The 20,004-nt window shown below is 34.2% G+C and overlaps 1 protein-coding gene across 1 annotated transcript in view; it reads right to left on the bottom strand.

The window, feature by feature from the left end:
- Positions 1 to 20,004, bottom strand: part of HDX (highly divergent homeobox) — a 93,028-nt gene that overhangs the window by 19,398 nt on the left and 53,626 nt on the right. The window contains exon 5 of the mRNA XM_045847506.1: positions 6,459 to 6,605. Within this exon, the coding sequence (XP_045703462.1) occupies positions 6,459 to 6,605 (147 nt within the window). The remainder of the gene's footprint in view (positions 1 to 6,458; positions 6,606 to 20,004) is intronic.

Here is a 20,004-nt window from a genome sequence, read left to right on the forward strand (position 1 = left end):
AGTATTTTGTTTTTTTTTCTCTCATTTTTTAATTTGCACATCTTGATAAGATGTTTGTTAATTTCACTGAGCTTTTCAATGAACTCACATTTTTTCATTGGATTTTTCTATTTTTCATCTTTGAATCTGTAGCTTGGCCTGTGAATTTCAATTACAAGTGCTTCTCAGCCCCCACCCATTTAAGTGGGACCAAATGGCTAAAGGGAGATAAGGTTTGTTATTTCACTCATTCAGTTCAGCTAGGCTCTGACAAATCTCCAATAGTTTAGACTCTGGTATTATAGTTGTCCTTTAGAGCAGGCTTTGTTGAGAAGAACAGAACATTCTGGCATATTATATTTTGATTTTTTTAAATTAAATTTGTTGGGGTAACATTGGTTAATGAAATAATACAGGTTTCAAATGTAAAATTCTTTCATACATGATCTGTATATTGCATTGTTTCCCCACCATCCAAAGCCAAATCTTCTTCTGTCACCAAATATTTGTCCTCCTTTATCCTTTACTGCCCCCACTTACCTCTGGTAACCACCACACTGTTGTCTGTGTCTATGAGTTTCAGTTTTGTATCCTATACGTAAATGAGATCATATGGTTCTTAGCTTTTTTTCTGACTGACTTATTGTGCTTGGCATAATATTCTCAAGATTCATTCATGTTGTCACAAATGACAGAATTTTATCATTTTTATAGCTGAGTAGTATTCCATAGTATCTATGTACCACATCTTTATCCAATCACTGATCAAAGTACACTCTGATTATTTCTATGTCTTGGCCACCATAAATAATGTTGCAAAGAACATAGGGGTGCATATATCTTTATGAATAAATACCCTCTTCTATATTCCATTGAATATGGCTGAGAAAAAATTATTTTATTATGTAGGGCCTCAGATTCTTCATCTGAGGAAACTGCAAAGTTAGGGAACTGGTTTCCAAATTGTGAGTCTACTGGATAATCTTTGTCCCTTCAAGATACTCATAAATTTGTAGAATATCACTGTATGTTTTCCTTTTTCTCTTTTTTTTAAAAAAATATTGTTGTTCAGGTAAAGTTGTCTCCATTTTCTCCCCACCATTCCCCCTTCCCCACCCACCCCCACCTCCCACTTTGGTTTGTCCATGGATCCTTTATACATGTTCCTTGACAACCCTTCCCCGTTCCCCCCCCCCCCATTAACAATACAAATATAGTAGCTATTAAAAAATTGGATTCTCAGGCCCTTTAAGCTTCTAAGTATATTTCTATTAAGATGACATGAATAATATTTGAAACTGCTCTTATTTTATACATATATTATCACATATTTGCAATCTGTGTATGCTGTATGTAGCAGGTGTACCTTTCTGTTAATATAATAGTTAAAAAGCAGGCATGATATATTTTCATGGAACTTAAACTTACAGTTTAGTAGAGGTATAGAAAATAAGCAAATAGACAAGAAAATACAGATTACAAACTTTAACCAAGTATTATAAAGGGAAAAAACAGATATAGTATTTAGCCACAATAACAGAGTGTAATAAAGTGGTCTCTTCCAAATTTACCTGAAAATAAGCATTATTAGAAAGAAAACATACAGATTCCCAGGCCTTTCCTTGCAAATTGTGGTTTAGTAGGTCTGGGGTGGGGTGATCTGTATTTTAAGAGTTGTGTAAGTTAATTCTATAATAAAGCATACACTGGTGAAGCAGAAATGGAAATAATGTTAGACTGGCAATAGAGAGATCTGGCCTGTAGTTATTTACTGGCAAGCCATTCCCATATCTATCCTCATTTTCTTTACATGAAATAAAAAGCATGCAATTCAATCTCAAGGTGTCCACCAGCTTTGAGTCAATGTCTATGTTAGACAGTACAGAGTTTATTATTATTTTTTATACATACATTAGGGGTGAAAGGTTATATATAATGCAAAAATAAAAGTAAAAACAATATAATTGAAAAACATTCTTCTATTTAAAGACATTTCAAATGTAACCATGCTCCTTGGAAAATAAACATAATGTAAAATGTAAAAACATTCATCTGTTTTCCATGAAATTTATTTAAGTCTTTCAAATGTATTTTAAACATTCAAACATATATTGTTTATACAGAAATTTGACAACATATGAGTACATTTTGACATATGTCCACTGTAACCAAACACAGATGGAAAGAATCGGCATTAAACTAAATTGTAGAGTGATAGGGAAAGAAAGTATTTTTGAGAACTTATGGTGCTTTACACTTGTTATCCACATATTTTACCTCAAAATACTCCTTCACTATCTCCATTTACTGTTAACTGAAGCACATTATAAAACTTTTACCATGTTAAACTTTAAGTTCTTAGGAGAGCTGCATTTTTTCATGGCACTGAGAAGTTTTTGGGTATCCAGTAGGTGTTCAATTTACCTTTGATGTATGAGTAAGTCAATAAATAATAGACATTAACCTGGTAACAACATTTGATGCTAAAGAAATATGTACACATAATAACACTCAATATGGTTAAAATAAAAATATGTCAAGTCTGCTTCCTAGCCTTTTTAAAAGCATAAGATATAAGAAGAAAAGATGCATCTGAAATTTTCAAATTATATGACAAGTAACGGTTAACTAGACATCCTGAGGTAAAGTTCATCCTGGTCATTAATAACTACAAGGTCTATTAGACTTAAAAATACCTACATAATTTCTCCTAAATCTCAGGAATATATTTATGTGGTTAACATGTTCTTCTTTGGAATTAATCTACCAAATATTACAGAAGAGGTTACAATACCTCAACTCTTCAAATTTTCTGTCTGTTGTGGGCAGGCTGGCATTTTATAGAAATAACTACATACAAGGGATAATAATCTGTCCCCTATCCTTTCCTCTAGTAAAAGTTTTAACTACCTTTAAGCAAGAATATAATGGTAACACTTCTTTTTTTCTAATTGTATGTTAGGGCCGTCTATGGGGATTAAGGGCTCTGTACATAGCAACAGCTCAGTGAATGTCCCAATATCATGGGCTTTGGCCATTTTTTACAGCAATTGTGCCTAAAATCTGTTGGTTTTGAAGAGAATTGTAGCTAGGAACCCTGTGTATACTTTTTCTTTCATTTTGAAAAAAGTATGTTTTTAGGAATATTCTGTCATGTATCTTCTCTCTCCTGTGGTATGGGGGTCCCAAGGAGACCCTGTGGCAGTAATGGAGCTTAAAGGCTTCCATAATAGCACATGCCATTTATTAGTATGAATGGCAAGTTGAATGCAAACAAAAGTGAAAAAACAGTGGAAAACTTGGAAGATAAAATTGATGATATCTTACTGAAAGTATAGTAAATGGACAAAAAGATTGAAAATGGAAATCTCAGGGTAGCTGTTTTGCTCCAGGTACAGAGTAACCAATCCAGATTGGAGCAGGTTATAAGATTCCAGGAGAAGATTCTTCAAGATGATAAAACTGTTACATTACCAAATGAGCATAAATGTATTGAGAAGAGATATATACAGCTGGGAAGGGTTTGCAGATAAATTAGTAGCAGGTACCTAGAAAAGTAAGCAAGCAAATATACAAAAACCAAAAACTAATTAAGTAATGAACTCTAAAGAAACAACATAATGTTATGCAGAAAAGGAAAATAATAATGCTATACAGCATAATTCAAATGTAAAACGCATATAAAATATCAAACTAACACAAATTATATAAAAACTACACTGGGAAAATAAGAGAAGTATATGTGTAGGTGAAAGAATTAATGAAGAGGTCTTGAAAGAAATTTTTTAAAAGCCTCGCATTTCATGTTAGAATATTGGTCAAGAATGCCTAGCACTGAAAAATAAAAAGGTAGTGATAAAAACAGATTTGAGAGAGACTTCTAATTGTTCTCCAATATGTCTTCTCTCTTTTCCAGAATAATAGAAATTATATTGGATTCCCACAATATAACTACATTTGCAGCTTCTCTTCGATTAGGTATGGCTAAGAGACTGATCATTAGCCAGTGTTGTATAAGTGAATATGTCTTTTGGCAGTTCCTGGAAATCCCCTTTAAAAGATAGCTGGTACACAACCATTGCTCCTCCTTTCCCCCCATATCGGTCATACTGCCTGGACCATAAATGTCATACCTTGGACCTTGAGGACAAGGGATACATTGTAGGGATGGCAGAATGTAAGGTGTAATGCACCAATGTCTTTGAGGACTTCATAGTGCAGAATTCGTATGCCAATTCTAAATTGTATACCCTTGGATTTGTGCATAAAATTGAAATATTTTGTGTAAGCCACTGATATTTTGACTCTTTCTGTTACAACCAAAGCTACTTCTAATTAATACAGGACATTATTCATAGATGGAGGTAGATACCAAAGGAATCGTCTAAAAGAGTGGGAAGTAATTGACTTTAGCTACTGAAAAATGGTAGGAGAGAAGGAGAAGTGTTTTGTATTAAGTTGGGTAGAACTTGATTCCTTAAGTGATGTACATGCATAACTCTGATTTAAAAGATAAAAAATGACAATTACAACAAAAACACATCTTTACATTTTCCTATTCTTAGCTTTTGCTTAGGATCCTCATACCATAATTCCAATCCAATTTTTCTTCAGTCATTTGTATTCTCATGCCATCCCTTTAGTTAGACTCTGAGTGCCTTAAAAATAGGAAAAGTGTCTAATGCTTTTCCAACTACTTGTTAGTATAGGTAACACCCAGCATGTTCAGTAAATACAAGATTTATTTTTATTTCCCATCTGGATCTTAACAAAATAAAAAGCAAGGCTCTCAACAGGACAGTATTTTGAGAACAGTATTTATTTTGATAAATCTGTGCTCTATGACTTCTCCCCACACTTCTCCATCTTTTTCCATGTATGTATGAGAAAATATTTCTTCCTATAGAAGAGTTCTGTATTTTGTCACTTCTTTAACAGTACTTCCCTCTTATATTTTTTTGACAAATCTTTACTGTGAGCTGAAGCTTCCTCATACTTGCTCACAAAAGCCAACCCTTGGCATTTCTTCTGAACTCTACATTGAAAGAACCATGGAATCAACCACAGTGGGAATCTTCATATCATAGAAGTCAACAAATATTTTCCTTAAAGGTTTGATTGTTAAATATTCACCAGTATACCATGCCACTATCTAAATCTTATATTGACATCTTTCTTTTTCAAAAATTTTATTGTTATTCAATTACAGTGTCCCCATTTATCCCAGATTACTCTCCCCTGCCCTACCTACCCCCACCTCCCACATTCAATCTTTGAGCCCCATAGTCTTTGTCCATGGGTCCTTTATACATGTTCCTTGATGGCATCTTTCAAATGGAATGAAAACTGCTGTTCCCAAGATTGATCAATATAAATTTCCATCTATCATTCATTAAATAATGTGTGACATATATTTCAGATCACCTCATGTAAATTTTTAAACAATGGAACATAAACATTTAAAATAGCATATACTTTACTCATTTAATATGTACAATGAAAATTTTTTAATATAGTCACAGAGTTGTGCAACAATCACCACTATCTAATTTCAGAATATTTCTATCACAAAAAAGGAAAACCTATATACCCTTTAGCAGTCACTCCCCATTCATCCTTAAACCCAGCTCAAGGCATCCACTAATCTGTTTCTGTGTGTCAATTCTGGACATTTCATATAAATGGATTCATATAATATGTGGTCTTTTGTAACTTGTTCTTTCACTTAGTGTAATGTTTTCAAGATGCATCTATTTTGTTACATGTTTCAGTATTTAATTCTTTGACATAGCCCTACAACACCTCATTATATGCATATGTCATATTTTGGTTACCCATTTACTTGATGGACAGTTGAGTTTTTCTACTTTTTGCTATTATGAATAATGCAGTTAAAAACATCCATGTATAAGTTTTTGAGTGGACATATGATTCATTTCTTTTAGGTATATACCTAAGAGTAGGATTTCTGGGATGTATAATAAATCTGCTAATTTAGAGAACTGTTTTCCAAAGAGGCTAAAACATTTTACATTTTTACCAGAAGTGTATAATGGTTCTAATTTCTCCACATCCTAGCTAACAGTAGTTATCTGTCTTTTTGATTCTAGCCCTCATAGTAGGTGCTAAGTGATATCACATTATCATTTAAATTTCCATAATTAAAAATCTTGTTGAACAACTTTTTGTGTGTGTATTGGCCACTTGTATATCTTCTTTGGATAAATGCTTATTCAAATTTTTTGCCCATTTTTTAAAAATTGCATTATTTGCCTTTTATTATTGATATCTAGGAGTCTTTACATACTGTGGATACAAGTTGCTTATCAGATATATAATTTGAACATATTTCCTCCCATTATTTGGGTTACCTTTTTTACTATAGTGATGGTATTATTTCTATTACTTCATATAATTTTTAAAGCTTTTATTTATGACACTCATCAACCACACCATAAAAGTTATTGAAAATGTCTTACCCGAACTATTTCACAGTCAACATTTAATTCAGTTGCAACTGCTTCAATTTTCTCTCTACAGATTGAGCCAAGGCTGGTCATGCCGTTGTCCCAGTATTTCTTAAGGGTGGCTAAGTCTCTGTCACTGAATTGAGTGCGGTCTTGTAGCTGTAGAACAAATTTTAAAATTAGAGTAATCAATAGAAAAATACTATAAGACCCTGGCCAGATAGCTCAGTTGGTTAGAGCAGTGTCCAGATACACCAAGGTTGCAGGCTCAATCCCTGGTCAGGGCACACACCAGAGGCAACCAATGAATGTGTCAATAAGTGGGACAACAAAACTCTCTCTCTCTTCTTTCTTTCTCTCCCCCTTTCTCATCAATAAATAAAAAATATAGAGAGAGTATCATCATGGTGAGATGTGGTAGGTTATTTTCAACACTTAACAGTAGCTACATTAATTTCACAATTCTTACTGTGTTCCCCCCATTTTGAAATGGGTATTTTCATATTTATTTTTATAACATGAAAGTGTACTAGAATAAAATAGACAAAAATTTTAACTGATAGTAGTTAAGCAATGTTGCTCTTAAATGGTTATAATCACACAAATAATGCATGTAATTATAAAAAATACAGATAATTTTTAAAACGAACAGAATTTCAATTAACCACACTCCTGGAAATAACACTTGTTCACATTGTAATGTATATTCTTTCCACCTTTTTTCTATGATACACACATTCACATTTATACTACATATATTGAAAATATAATAGGGTCAGGATTATATCACTGTGCTACCTTTTGATAACTTAATCTAGATTTTCATACAGATAGGTCTCCTACTAAATTTACAATTACTTAAAAAGATAGATAAAAAGTATGAAGATAATGTAGCCCTAAGAAAACAATCATATTTATGACTTAAAGAAGTTTCATAACAAGTCTATCCTTTTTGTTCTTAGGTTTTTAAACCAATAAATTACAGACTTTATATATTACTTTAATTGAGTGAATCCTGTAGGCATCCCTAGGATGTAAATTAGAAGCGTGAAAGAATAATAACCTCTATTTTACTGATAAGGAATCAGGAAGAGAAGAGTCAGAGGACACATTTAACAGGACACAGAGAACCCATGGCAGAGCTGGAAATAGAAATACATCTCATTTTTTTCCTACTAGCTTTATACCTATAATGTTTCCAGCTATCTCAAGAGGTGGTGAAAAAACCTAAAAATGAACTTTAATTAAAAATATGTCCTGCCAAGCCCTATAGGTGTATGTATGTATTTGTGGTGAAAGTGAAAGTGACAGAAAGAGAGTGAGAGAAAGCCTGTGAGAGTGAGTGAGTTGAGGGCAAATGTTGCAAATTATGATGTGAAGCATAAGGTTCTATTGCTGCTTTTGCCTAAGAAGATATGGTCTGGTCCCACATGAGGACTAGACTTCAAGTCCTCTCTAGATGTACACTGCTTTCAACGTTTCCTTTCTAACAGAAGTTTAAAATAAAACACTTTCCCTAATTGGATTTGTGCAACAATGGAAAATAATGTATATATACAACATGACTTAAAAGAATTATCATAGCTAAAACTGACATTAATACTAAACAATAGGAACAAATTTGTTTTAAAGCTATATCTTTTCAAAAAGGAATTGGAGCTATCAGGAGGTAAATCAATAAATGAATTCTTCGTTTTGTACTATGATAGTGAAGTTACACTGTATTCTTATGTGTGTCTCTTCATAAGAAAGGTAGTATACTTTATGTGTGTGTTAATTTCCTGATTGCTACATTTGTTCTCCCACTTCTTAAAAAGCCCTGATAAGTAACATTTATTTCACTTACTAGTACAAATTACATGTTCCAAATGAATAAATCAAAACATGCCATCCAAGCTTTTTAATCAAATGGGATAACCCTCAAGTTATTTACAACATAAAAATCTCATTAGGTACCCATCCTATATTGATTGTTCAATAGCTGTGGAGCTAAAATTTTCAATATAAAACCCAGAGCAAAATTAATGTCCATCATAACAGCCAGCATAAATTGCCCATATTTTTTCCATTGCCATTGCATCGAATTCTTCAGTGCAAGCTAGTTTAAATTACTGACAGAAAGGAAGAAATAATGTACAGAAAACTGAAACACATGCAACCAATTAATTTCTAATTCATTTAGAGGACATCTAAAGCTGATTCATCTCTTAAAATGAACTAAATAAAACCTCATTTAATTTGTTAGAAATGTGCTGGGATCTCAGATTGTTAATAGGGCGACCTATTGTGATAACACCTATTAAACAGAAGCTTATGAGGGAACAGCAGTTATTTTTAAAGCTTCTAAGAGCAAATTTTAAATAATAAAATAAATGAAGTAATAAAAATCGATTAGCATTAAAAGTGAATACCCGAGCCCTGGCTGGCGTAGCTCAGTGGATTGAGTGCAGGCTGGGAACCAAAGTGTCCCAGGTTCGATTCCCAGCCAGGGTACATTCCTGGGTTGCAGGCCATGACCCCCAGCAACCACACATTGATGTTTCTCTCTCTCTCTCTCTCTATCTCCCTCCCTTCCCTCTCTAAAAATAAATAAATAAAATATTTTTAAAAAAAAAGTGAATACCCATTTGCCAGGGAAGAAAAGGTGGACACTTAAAAGAAAAGGTGGTTTCTTCCCTGAGGAAATCTGAAGGGGAGATTAGTTTTGTCTTCCTATTGAACTTTAAAGCCTCTTTCATGTTACAAGACATGCCACAACCTAAACATTGGCTCAAGTGAGGGAGGCATATTTGGCAGGTCGATTTTGTGAAAAGAGTAACATCCCAGTAACCCTGAAATTCAGGGTGAAACCTGAGGCTTGGTCCAAGTGACCAGATAATTGTGTTAATTTCACTTAGATTATATTGCAGCACAATAGGAATATTTTGGTATCTTCGCCAACCTCAAGGACATTTCCAGGAATTAAGTTCTTTGCTTCCCTTTTAAAAGTAACACAAGGTAAGCTCTGGCTGGGTGGCTTAGTTGGTTGGAGCATTGTCCTGTGCACCAAAATGTTGAGGGTTCAATCCCCAGTCAGGGCACATACGTACATTGCGGATTCAAACCCCAGTTGGGGTGTGTACAGGAGGTAACTGATCAATGTTTCTCTTTCACATCAATGTTTCTCTCACTCTCTCTCTCCCTCCCCCTTCCTCTTCTCTAAAATCAATAAACATCCTCACGTGAGGATTAAAAAATAAAAAAAAAACAAGGTAACAAAATTCTGGTATTGGAGAGCAGAGTTTCCTGTTTTAATTATGTATTTCAGTTAAATGTAGATAGAACTCAACTATATATTTGGACTCAGACAAACCCTTCAAAATGAGGAGTATCAAAATTTTATTTTTAAATGTATTTTTTCAATTACAGATGACATACAATATATTATTAGTGTCAGGTATACAACATAGTGATTAGACATTAATATACCTTAAAAAGTGATCACCCCAGTAAGTCTAGTACCCATTTGACACCATACATAGTTATTACAATAGTATCAACTATATTCCCTGTGCTGTACTTTACTATTGACTATTGTAAATTACCCATGACTATTTTCAAACTACCATTTTTTACTTCCTAATCTCTTCACCTTTTCCTCCAGTCCTCCAAACACTCTCTCTTTTGGCAACATCAGTCTGTTCTCTGTAACTATGAGTCTGTTTCTATTGTTTATTTATTTTGTTCTTTTGGGTTCCACATCTGAGTGAAATTATGTGGTATTTGTCTTTCTCTGACTGACTTATTTCAGTTAGCATACTACCCTCTATGCCCATCCATGCTGTCACTAATGGTAAGATTTCATTCTATTTTATGACCAAGTAGTATTCCATTGTACATATGTACCACCGTTTTCTTATCCATTCATCTATCAATGGGCACTTTGTTGCTTCTGTATCTTTGTTCATATAAACAACATTGCCATGAACAAAGGGGTGCCTATATTCTTATGAATTTGGGGAGTTATTCCAATATCCAAAAGTGGAATGTTTGGGACATAAGGCACTTTCATTTTTAATTTTTTTGAGGAAGCTCCGTACTGTTTTCCACACTGGCTGGACCAGTCTGCATTCCCAACAACACTGCATGAGAGTTCCCTTTTCTCCACATCCTTGCCAGCACTTGTTCATTGATTTATTGATGACAACCATTCTGACTGGTATTAGGTGATATTTTATTCTGGTTTTAATTTGCATTTGTCTGATAATTAGTGACATTAAAATCTTTGCATAACTATTGGCCTTTTGTATGTCTTTTTGAAGAAGTGTTAATTTAGGACTTCTGTACATTGTTCAATTAGATTGTTAAAATTATTTTTGTTTTTGAGTTTTTTAAATTTTTGGATATTAACACCTAAGGGTGTATCATGGGCAACTATCTTACTCCATTCAGTAGTTTGCCTTTTTGTTTTGTTCATGGATTCCTTGTTTTACAAAAACTTTTTAGTTTGATGCAGTCTCAATTTGTTTACTTTTTCTTTTGTTTCCCTTGCTCAAGGAGATATATCAGAAAATGTATTGCTAAGAGAAATGTTAGAGATATTACTGCTAATGCTTTCTTCTAGGATTTTAAAAAAAGATTTTATTTATTTATTTTTAGAGAGAGGGGAAGGGAGGGAGAAAAAGAGGGAGAGAAACATCAATGTGTGGTTGCCTGTCACACCCCCACTACTGGGGAACTGGCCCACAACCCAGGCGTGTTCCCTGTCTGGGAATTGAACCTGCTACCCTTTGGTTCTCAGTCCAGGCTCAATCGATTGAGCTACACCAGCCAGGGCTCTCCTAGGATTTTTATGGTTTCAAATATTACATTTAAGCCTTAAATCCATTTTGAGTTTATTCTTGTGTATAGTGTGAGAAGGTAGTCTAGTTTCATTTCCTTTGCATGTATCTGTCCAATTTTCCCAACACCATTTATTGAATAGACTGTTTATACCCCATTCTATGTTCTTGCCTACTTTCTCACATATTAATTGGTCATCTAGGTGTAAGCTTATTTCTGGGCTCTCTATTCTGTTCCATTGCTCTTTATGTATGTTTTTATGCCAGTCCTTTGTTGTTTTGATTATTAGAGCCTTGTAGTATAGTTTGACATTAGGTAACCTGAAACCTCCAACTTAATTTTTTTTTTCTCAAGATTTCTGTAGCTCTCTGGGGTCTTGTGTGGTTCCATATAAATTTTTCAATTACTTGTTCTAGTTCTGTGAAATCACCAAGAGTATTTTAATAGGAATTGCATCGAATCTATAGATTGTTTTGGGTAATAGGGACATTTTAAAGATGTTACTTCTTCCTATCAATGAGTATGGTATATGCTTCCATTATGTTTATTATTCAATTTCTTTCTTCATAGTTTTATAATCTTAAGAGTACGGGTCTTTTACTTCTTTGGTTAAATTTATTCCTAGGTATTTTATTGTTTTATGCCATTGTAAATGGGATTATTTTTTAGTTTCCTTTTGAAATAGTTCATTACTGGTGTATAAAATGCAACCAATTTCTGTATATTTATTTTGTGTCCTGCTAGTTCACTAAATTTATTTATCAAGTCTAGTAAATTTTGGTGAAATCTTTTAAGGTTCTCTATATACAGTATTCTGTCATCTGCAAATAATGACTGTTTTTCTTCTTCCTTTCCAATTTGGATGCCTTTTACTGTTATTTCTAGTCTGATTGCTGTGGCTAGAACTTCCAGTACTATATTGAATATGAGTTGTAAAAGTGAATATCCCTGTCTTGTTCTTGATCTTCAGGGAAATACTTCTAGCTTTTCCCTATTGAATATGATGTTAGTTGTGAATTTGTCACATATGGCTTTTTTATGTTGAGGTATATTCCCTCTATTCCCATTTTGATGAGGGTTTTTGTAATAAATGAACGCTGGATTTTATCAAATGCTTTTTCATCTATTAACATGATCATATGATTTCTATGTTTTGTTTTGTTTTGTTTATGTGATATTTCATGTTAACTGATTTGAAGACATAGTATTTGCATTACAGGAATAAATCCCTCTTCATATATCATGGTGTATGATCATTTTAACATATTGCTGAATTCAGATTGCTAATATTTTGACAAGGATTTTAGCATTTTTGTTCCACAGTGATATTGGTCTATACTTTTTTAATCTTAATAGTGTCTTTATCTGGTTTTGGAATCAAGATAATGCTGGACTTGTTAAATGAGCTTGGGATTCTTCCTGCCTCTTGAATTTTTGGAAATACTTTGAGAAGGAGAGGTGTTAATTCTCCATTGAATGTTTGTTAACATTCACCTGTGAATTCACCCTGCCCAGGACTCTTTTTCGTTGGGAATTTTTTTTTTTTTTTTACTGTTTCAATTTCATTGTGTAACCGGTCTGTTCAGATATTCAGTTTCTTCTTGATTCTGTCTTTGAAAATTGTGTCTCTAGGAATTTATTTCTTCTAGATTGTCCAACTTGTTGGCATATAATTGTTTGTATATTTTCTTATAATTCTTTATATTTTTTGTGGTTTCAATTGTCATTTTTTCTTTTTCATTTCTGCGTTTTACTATTTGAAAGGTTTGTCAATCCTGTTATCTTTTCAGAAAACATTCTCTTGGTTTATTTTTGTTTTGCTTTTTTAAGACATTTTTTGTTTATTTATGTTCTAATATTGAATATATCCCTTCTTCTCCCCATTTTGGGCTTTTTTGTTACTCTTTTTGTAGTTCCTTTAGGTTAAATTTTGAAATTTCAGATTGCTTATTTGATGTTTTTCTTGTTTTTGTAGGTAGGCCTGTATTGTTATAAATTTCCCTCTTTTTTAAAAGATTTTATTTATTTATTTATTTTTAGAGAGGGAAGGGAGGGAGAGTGAGAGAGAGAGAGAGAGAGACAGACAGACAGACAGAGACAGAGACAGAGAGAGAGAGAGAGAGAGAGAGAAACATCCATGTGCGGTTGCTGGGGGTCATGGCCTGCAACCCAGGCATGTACCCTGACTGGGAATCAAACCTGCAACACTTTGGTTCACAGCCCGCACTCAATCCACTGAGCTATGCCAGCCAGGGCATAAATTTCCCTCTTAATACTGTTTTTTCTGTGCCCCATAGATTTCAGGTTGTTTGTGTTTGCATTTGTTTTAAGATATCTTTTGATTTCTTCTTTGATTTTATTGTTAATTCATTCATCACTTAGTAAGATGTTATTTAACCTCTGTGTGTTTGTGTGTTTTTCAGTTTTTGTATTGTAATTGACTTACTCTTTCATACCACTGTTGTCAGAGAAGTTTCCTGATAGGATTTCAATCTTCTTATATTTAATGAGACTAGTTTTGTGGCCTAACATGTGGTCTAATCTGGAAAATGTTACATGTGCACTTGAATGAAATGTATATTCTGTGGCCTTGATGTTAAATGTTCTAAAAATATCAATTGAATCCATTTGATCTAGTGTGGCTTTTGGGACTTCGTTTTCAAGAAATCAGCAAGAAAATCAACAAGATCCCAAATTCCTTGGGATCTAGTGTGGCTTTTGAGGATGGTGGAACAAATGACTTCCAACACCAGACAGATGCAATCAACTCAGTGTATTATTTTCTTACTCACAGCCAGGAAGAGGAAAACACTGGATGACACACAGGGTGATATAAGGATTCCACTTGGAAACAGAATGAATAAACAGAGGCTGTGGTGTAACTCCTGAGGTCAGTAAAACCCCTTTATCCTACAGGAGTATGTGATTGGAATTTTTAATCATTTTGAAGGCTGAAATATATGGTAGTCCCAATTCCCTATATCTATATCAATGCTAGCTGAACTTTGTAATTTTTGTTACTTTAGTAAAAATTAACACAGTAGTTTTCCCTTATCTGTGGTTTTACTTTCCACAGTTTCAGTTATCCATGGTCAACCATGATCTGGAAATATTAAATAGAAAATTACAGAAATAGAAGATTCATGAGTTTTAAATTGTGTACTGTTTTGAGTCACATGATAAAATCTTGTGCTGTTCTGCTCTATCGTGGATGTAAATCACCTTTTTTTCTAGCTGTATACTCATGCTGTATTCACTACCCACCTGTTAGTCACTTACTGGCTGTCTTAGTTATCAGATTGCCTGCCTGTAGGTGTGCTTGTTTCAAGTAACCCTTATTTACTTAATAATGACCCCCAAACAGAAAAATAGTGATGCTGGTAACTCAGATATGCCAAAGAGAATCCATAAAGTGCTTCCAGTAAGAGAAAAGTTGAAATTTCAGTACTACCCACTGAAGATCTTTGAACTTATCCCCTTCAGGTAAGAAGGGGTACCATATCTATCTTGTGGTTTTCAGTTACATTTCTTTAACCAAGTATTTTGATATGTTTATTTGTTTTATATACAAAATATCTCAGAATTATTGTGGGTTCAGTTACAGGCTACCACAATTAAGCAAATGTTGCTGTAAAGAAAGTCACATAAAATTTCTGGTTTTCCAGTGCATATAAAAAATATTTTTACACTGTACTGTAACCTTTAAGAGTGCAATGGCATCATGTCTAAAAATGTACATACTATAATTAAAAATACTTTACTGCAAAAAAGTGCTTGCCATCATCTGAGCCTTCATTGAATTGTAATCATTTTGCAAGTGAAAGATCTTCCCTTGATGTTGATGGCTGTTAATCGACCAGTGTGGTTGCTGCTGAAGGTTGGGGTGGCTGTCACAATTTCTTAAAATAAGAAAACAATGAACTTTGCCACATTGATTGACTCTTCCTTTCACAAATGATTTCTCTGTATAATGTGATATTTGTTAACATTTTATCCATAATATAATATCTTTCAAAATTGGAGTCAATCTTCTCAAACCCTGCTGTCATTTTATCAACTAAGTTTATGTAATATTCTAAATCCTTTGTTTTCATTCAACAATCTTCAAACTGCTTTCATCAAGAATAGATTTCCTACCAAGAAATCACTTTCAATGCCCCAGCTGGGTAGCTCAGTTGGTTAGAGCATCATCCCAAAATGCCAAAGTGGCAAGTTTGATCCCACATCAGGGAACGAACGTACAAAAATCAACCAATGAATGCATCAATAAATGGAACAACAGATCGATGTTTCTCTCTCTCTCAAAATCAATCAATAAATTTTAAAAGATACCACTTCCTTTGCTATGTCATAGGAAGCAACTCCTCATTCATTACAGATTTATAGTTAGATTACAGCAAAGTAGTCACATCTTAAGGCTCCACTTCTAATTATAGTATTCTTGCTAATTTCACCACATCTGCAGTTACATCCTCTACTGATATCTTAATTTCCCTAACGTCATCTTTGAGGGATGAAATCAACTTTTTCCAAAGTCTTGCTAATTTTGACATTTTGACCTTTTCCCATGAATCACAAATGTTCTTATCAGCATCTTAAATGGTGAATCTTTATCAGAAGGTTTTCAATTTACTTTGCCCAGATCCATTAGAGGAATCACTATCTATGGTCACTATGGCATTATGAAATAATTTTTTTTAAAAATATAAGACTTGAAGTAATCAAAATTACTTCTTGATCCATGGGATCAGGAATGGATATTGTTTTAGCAGGCATGAAAACAACATTAATATCATTATACAGCTCAACCAGAGTTCTTGGGTGAGCAGTGGCATTGTCAATCAGTGTAATATTTTTCAAAGAAATCTCTTTTCTTATCAGTAGTTCTCAACAGTGGCTTAAAATATGCAATAAAGTATGTTGTAAACAGATGTTGTCATCCAGGCTTTTTTTGTTTCATTTATAAATCATAGGCAGAATTGATTCAGCATAGTTTCTAAGGGCCCTAAGATTTTCAGAAAGCATTTCCTTTTACTTAAAGTCACCAGCTGCATTAGTCTCTAACTAGAGATTCAACCTGTCTATTGAAGCTTTGAAGCCAGACATTGACTTCTCCTTTCTAGCTATGACAGTGTTAGATGGCATCTGCTTGCAATATAAGGCTATTTTATCTACATTGAAAATCTATTTGTTAGTGTACTTACCTTCATTAATTGCCTTAGCTAGACCTTCTAAATAACTTGCTTCAGCTTCCACATCAACACTTGCTGCTTCACCTTGCAATTTTGTGTTATGTAGATGGTTTTTTTTCCTTAAACCTCATGAACCAACCTTTGCTAGCTTCAAATATTTCTTCTGCAGCTCCTTACTTCTCTCAGCATTCATAGAATTAAAGAGATTTAGGGCACTGTATAAGTTTAAGGCATACAGCATAATGATTTGACTTACATTTATTGGGAAATGATTACCACAATAAGTATTGTTAATATACATAACCTGATACAATAGAAAGAAGGAGAAATATTTTTCTTGTGGTGAGAGCTCTTAGGATCTATTTTTAACAACATTTAAATATAATATACACCAATGTTAATTATAGTCATCATATGTATATTATATCCCTGGTATGTACTTACCTTATTTTTGGAAGATTGTAACTTTTGGCCACCTTTATTCAATTCCTTCCACTATTTTTATTAATATATAGGCAAAGTACAAAGGCATTCTACTTAACCTTTATTTTAAGGAATCATGTTTCTCAGTTAGCTTATTTAGGTAAGGATTGCTTGATGCTTTAAAGTCAAAGTTACTGGAAAGTGTAACTACTGTCTAGAATTTTCTGTATGCCAAGAGCAAATACTATATTCTAAGGTGATTAATAAAATGTTAGTCACTGTGATTTTTTTCCAAATACTTATTCTAGAAAATAATTACAGACTTTAAAAATGTTTTTTTCTGGTGATGTTCTGGCAGCATGAGAGGACCTCCATGACTGAATGTCTGAAGGGTCTGTACATTGAGACATCTGAAGGTGGAACTATTGGAGCAATCCAGGTATATGGGACACTGGGAGAAACAAAGATGGCCACACATGCAGTTTTGTGCATGCTGCAGCCCAAGTGGCCATGATAGTACTGAAACATCAGGGTGCAGCACCCACTGGATAGACAAACTAGAGGGGTAGAAGTGGCAATCAGTGTTGTGTGGCTGTTACACATTGAGGCTCAGAGCAGTGTTAGGGGTTGGAAAGTGGTGCACAGGATGCCAACATTTCAAAAACTATCATTACCAGAAAAACAAAGCTAGAGATGTGAAAATCGCAACCCATCCCACTCTGGACCACTCAGCAGAAAAATCATCATGGAGCAGATTACAAAAGGACAGAAACAACTTTACAGCCCAGTTGGTCTATACATATTGCAGATGAACCTACTGGAAAGCACTGAGCTGCAGTTGTGCCAACTCACTTTCCCCTAACTTCCCCTCCTCTACCTATCATGGTGCAGCCTGATAGAAACAGCTAGGACACCTTAGAGAGAATGCATGGTTGGCAGCTTTTGGCTGCACAGACACAACATGAGGTTCATTGTGGAACCTCAGTGCTGGCCAGAATATCCATAGCCAGAATATCCATGCTGTCCAGAATATCCATAGCCAGCATATCCCACCACAAGAAAGGTGCCCTGAGTCCAAGGCAACTGTGCAATAAAGAAGATGCGTACCTCAAGTGTTTTTCACTGCATAGGTGACACCAACCCACAGAGTTCCCTGAAGCCCCAGTAGTGAAGCTAAAAGAAAATAAAAACTTTCATGTCAGCATTACCTACAGGAAACAAAGACCTCTACTAACCAACCTGCTGAACAGTTAAGACTAAAAAAGAAAAAAAATACTCCCACAAATGTCCAGACTAAGAAATAATCCATGACATATGATGAATAACCAAGGTAAAAAGGGAATTCAGATAGAAAATAAAAACTCCTCAGAAAATAAACTAAAAGACATAGAAGACTATAATTTAAATGATGGAAATTTTGAGACTAAAGTTTTCAAAAAACTCAATGGCATACAAAAAATTCATAAAAGAAGTCCAAGAAGCTCATAAATAAACTCAATGAAAAACAGGAGTACTTTATCAAAGAGTTAAAAATGACTGAAAAAGATCCAAACAGAAATTCTGGATCCAAAGAATTCAATGAGTAAGAAAAAAGAATGAACTAGTAAGATTCAGAAATACAGCAAATTAGCCCTGGCTGGTGTGGCTCAGTGGATTGAGTGCTGGCCTGTGAACCAAAGGGTCACTGGTTCAATTCCCAGCCGGGGCATGTGCCTGGGTTGTGGACTAGGTCCCTGGTGGGGGGGCACGTGAGAGGCAATCCCACATTGATGTTTCTCTCCCTTGCTGTCTCCCTCCCTTCCCCTCTCTTTAAAAATCAATAATAAATAAATAAAATCTTAAGAAAAAATACAGCAAATTACATGAAGCAAAAAAAAAAATAGAGATACCAAAGATAGAAATCTAGAAATGACTTAAGAAAAAAAACAGAGACCTGAGGAAAAAAATGCAAGAACACTATAAGAATTTTCTGACTCCATTAGATAGACAATATAAGAATAATTGATATAACAAAAGGAGAAGAGAGAGAGAAAAGAGAGAGCTTATTCAAACAAATAATTGATGATAACTTTCCAAACCTTAGGAAAAAACTGAACTCTCAAATCCAAGAAACTAATGGAATACCTAATTACCTCAATCCAAACAGATTTTCTCTAAGGCACATTGTATTAAAGCTGTCAAAAATGAACAACAAACAATTCTCAGGGCACCCACACAAAAGAAGACAGTAAGCTATAAAGGAAACCTTATTTGATTATCATAAGATTTTTTAGCAGAAATCCTATAAACTATGCAGGAGTGAAATCAAACATTTTTTAAAAATTTATTTTTAAACTGGGGCGGGTAAGACAGGAGGAGAGTAATGAGGGTAAATGGGGACAACTGTAATTGTACAACAATAAAAAAATTATTTTTATTTTTGATTTTTAGAGAGAGGGTAAGGGAAGAAGAGAGAGAGGAAAAGAAACATCAATGTGAGAGACAAACATCAATTGGCTACCTTCAGTATGCACCCTGACTGCAGAAGGAACTTGCAATCTAGGCATGCATCCTGACTGGGAATCAAACTGATGACCTTTCAGTTTTCTGGACAATGCCTAGCCATCTCAGGCACACTGGCCAGGGCTTAAACATTTTTTTAAAAAGAAGATAATAGCTACTGCAATTTGGAAATACATACAGAACATGAAAAGGGAATATTTGTGAAAACAAAAACATAAAAGGGGGAGAAGTGAAAGGACTGAACTTGCATGGGTGAATGAAGATATGATAAAATCATCACTTTGACTATATCTTGCCTAACCTTTCTAGCCTGCAGAGTTTCTTTTGAGAAATCAGCTTACAGTCTTATGGGAGCTCCCTTGTAGGTAACTACCTGCTTTTCTCTTGCTGTTTTCAAGACTCTCTCCTTTTATTTAACCTTTGGCATTTTAATTATGATGTCTCTTGGTGTGGCCCTCTTTGGGTCCAACTTGTTTGGGACTATTTGTGCTTCCTGGACTTGTATGTCTATTTCCTTTGCCAGATTAGGAGTTTTCTTTCATTATTTTCTCAAGTAAATTTTCAATTTCTTGTTCATTCTTTTCTCCTTCCAGCACCCCCATGATGTGAATGTTGGCATG

The sequence above is a fragment of the Phyllostomus hastatus genome, unplaced genomic scaffold (assembly GCF_019186645.2).
Source record: "Phyllostomus hastatus isolate PE091 unplaced genomic scaffold, TTU_PhHast_1.1 phas_contig_551, whole genome shotgun sequence".
Taxonomy (NCBI): Eukaryota; Metazoa; Chordata; class Mammalia; order Chiroptera; family Phyllostomidae; genus Phyllostomus; species Phyllostomus hastatus.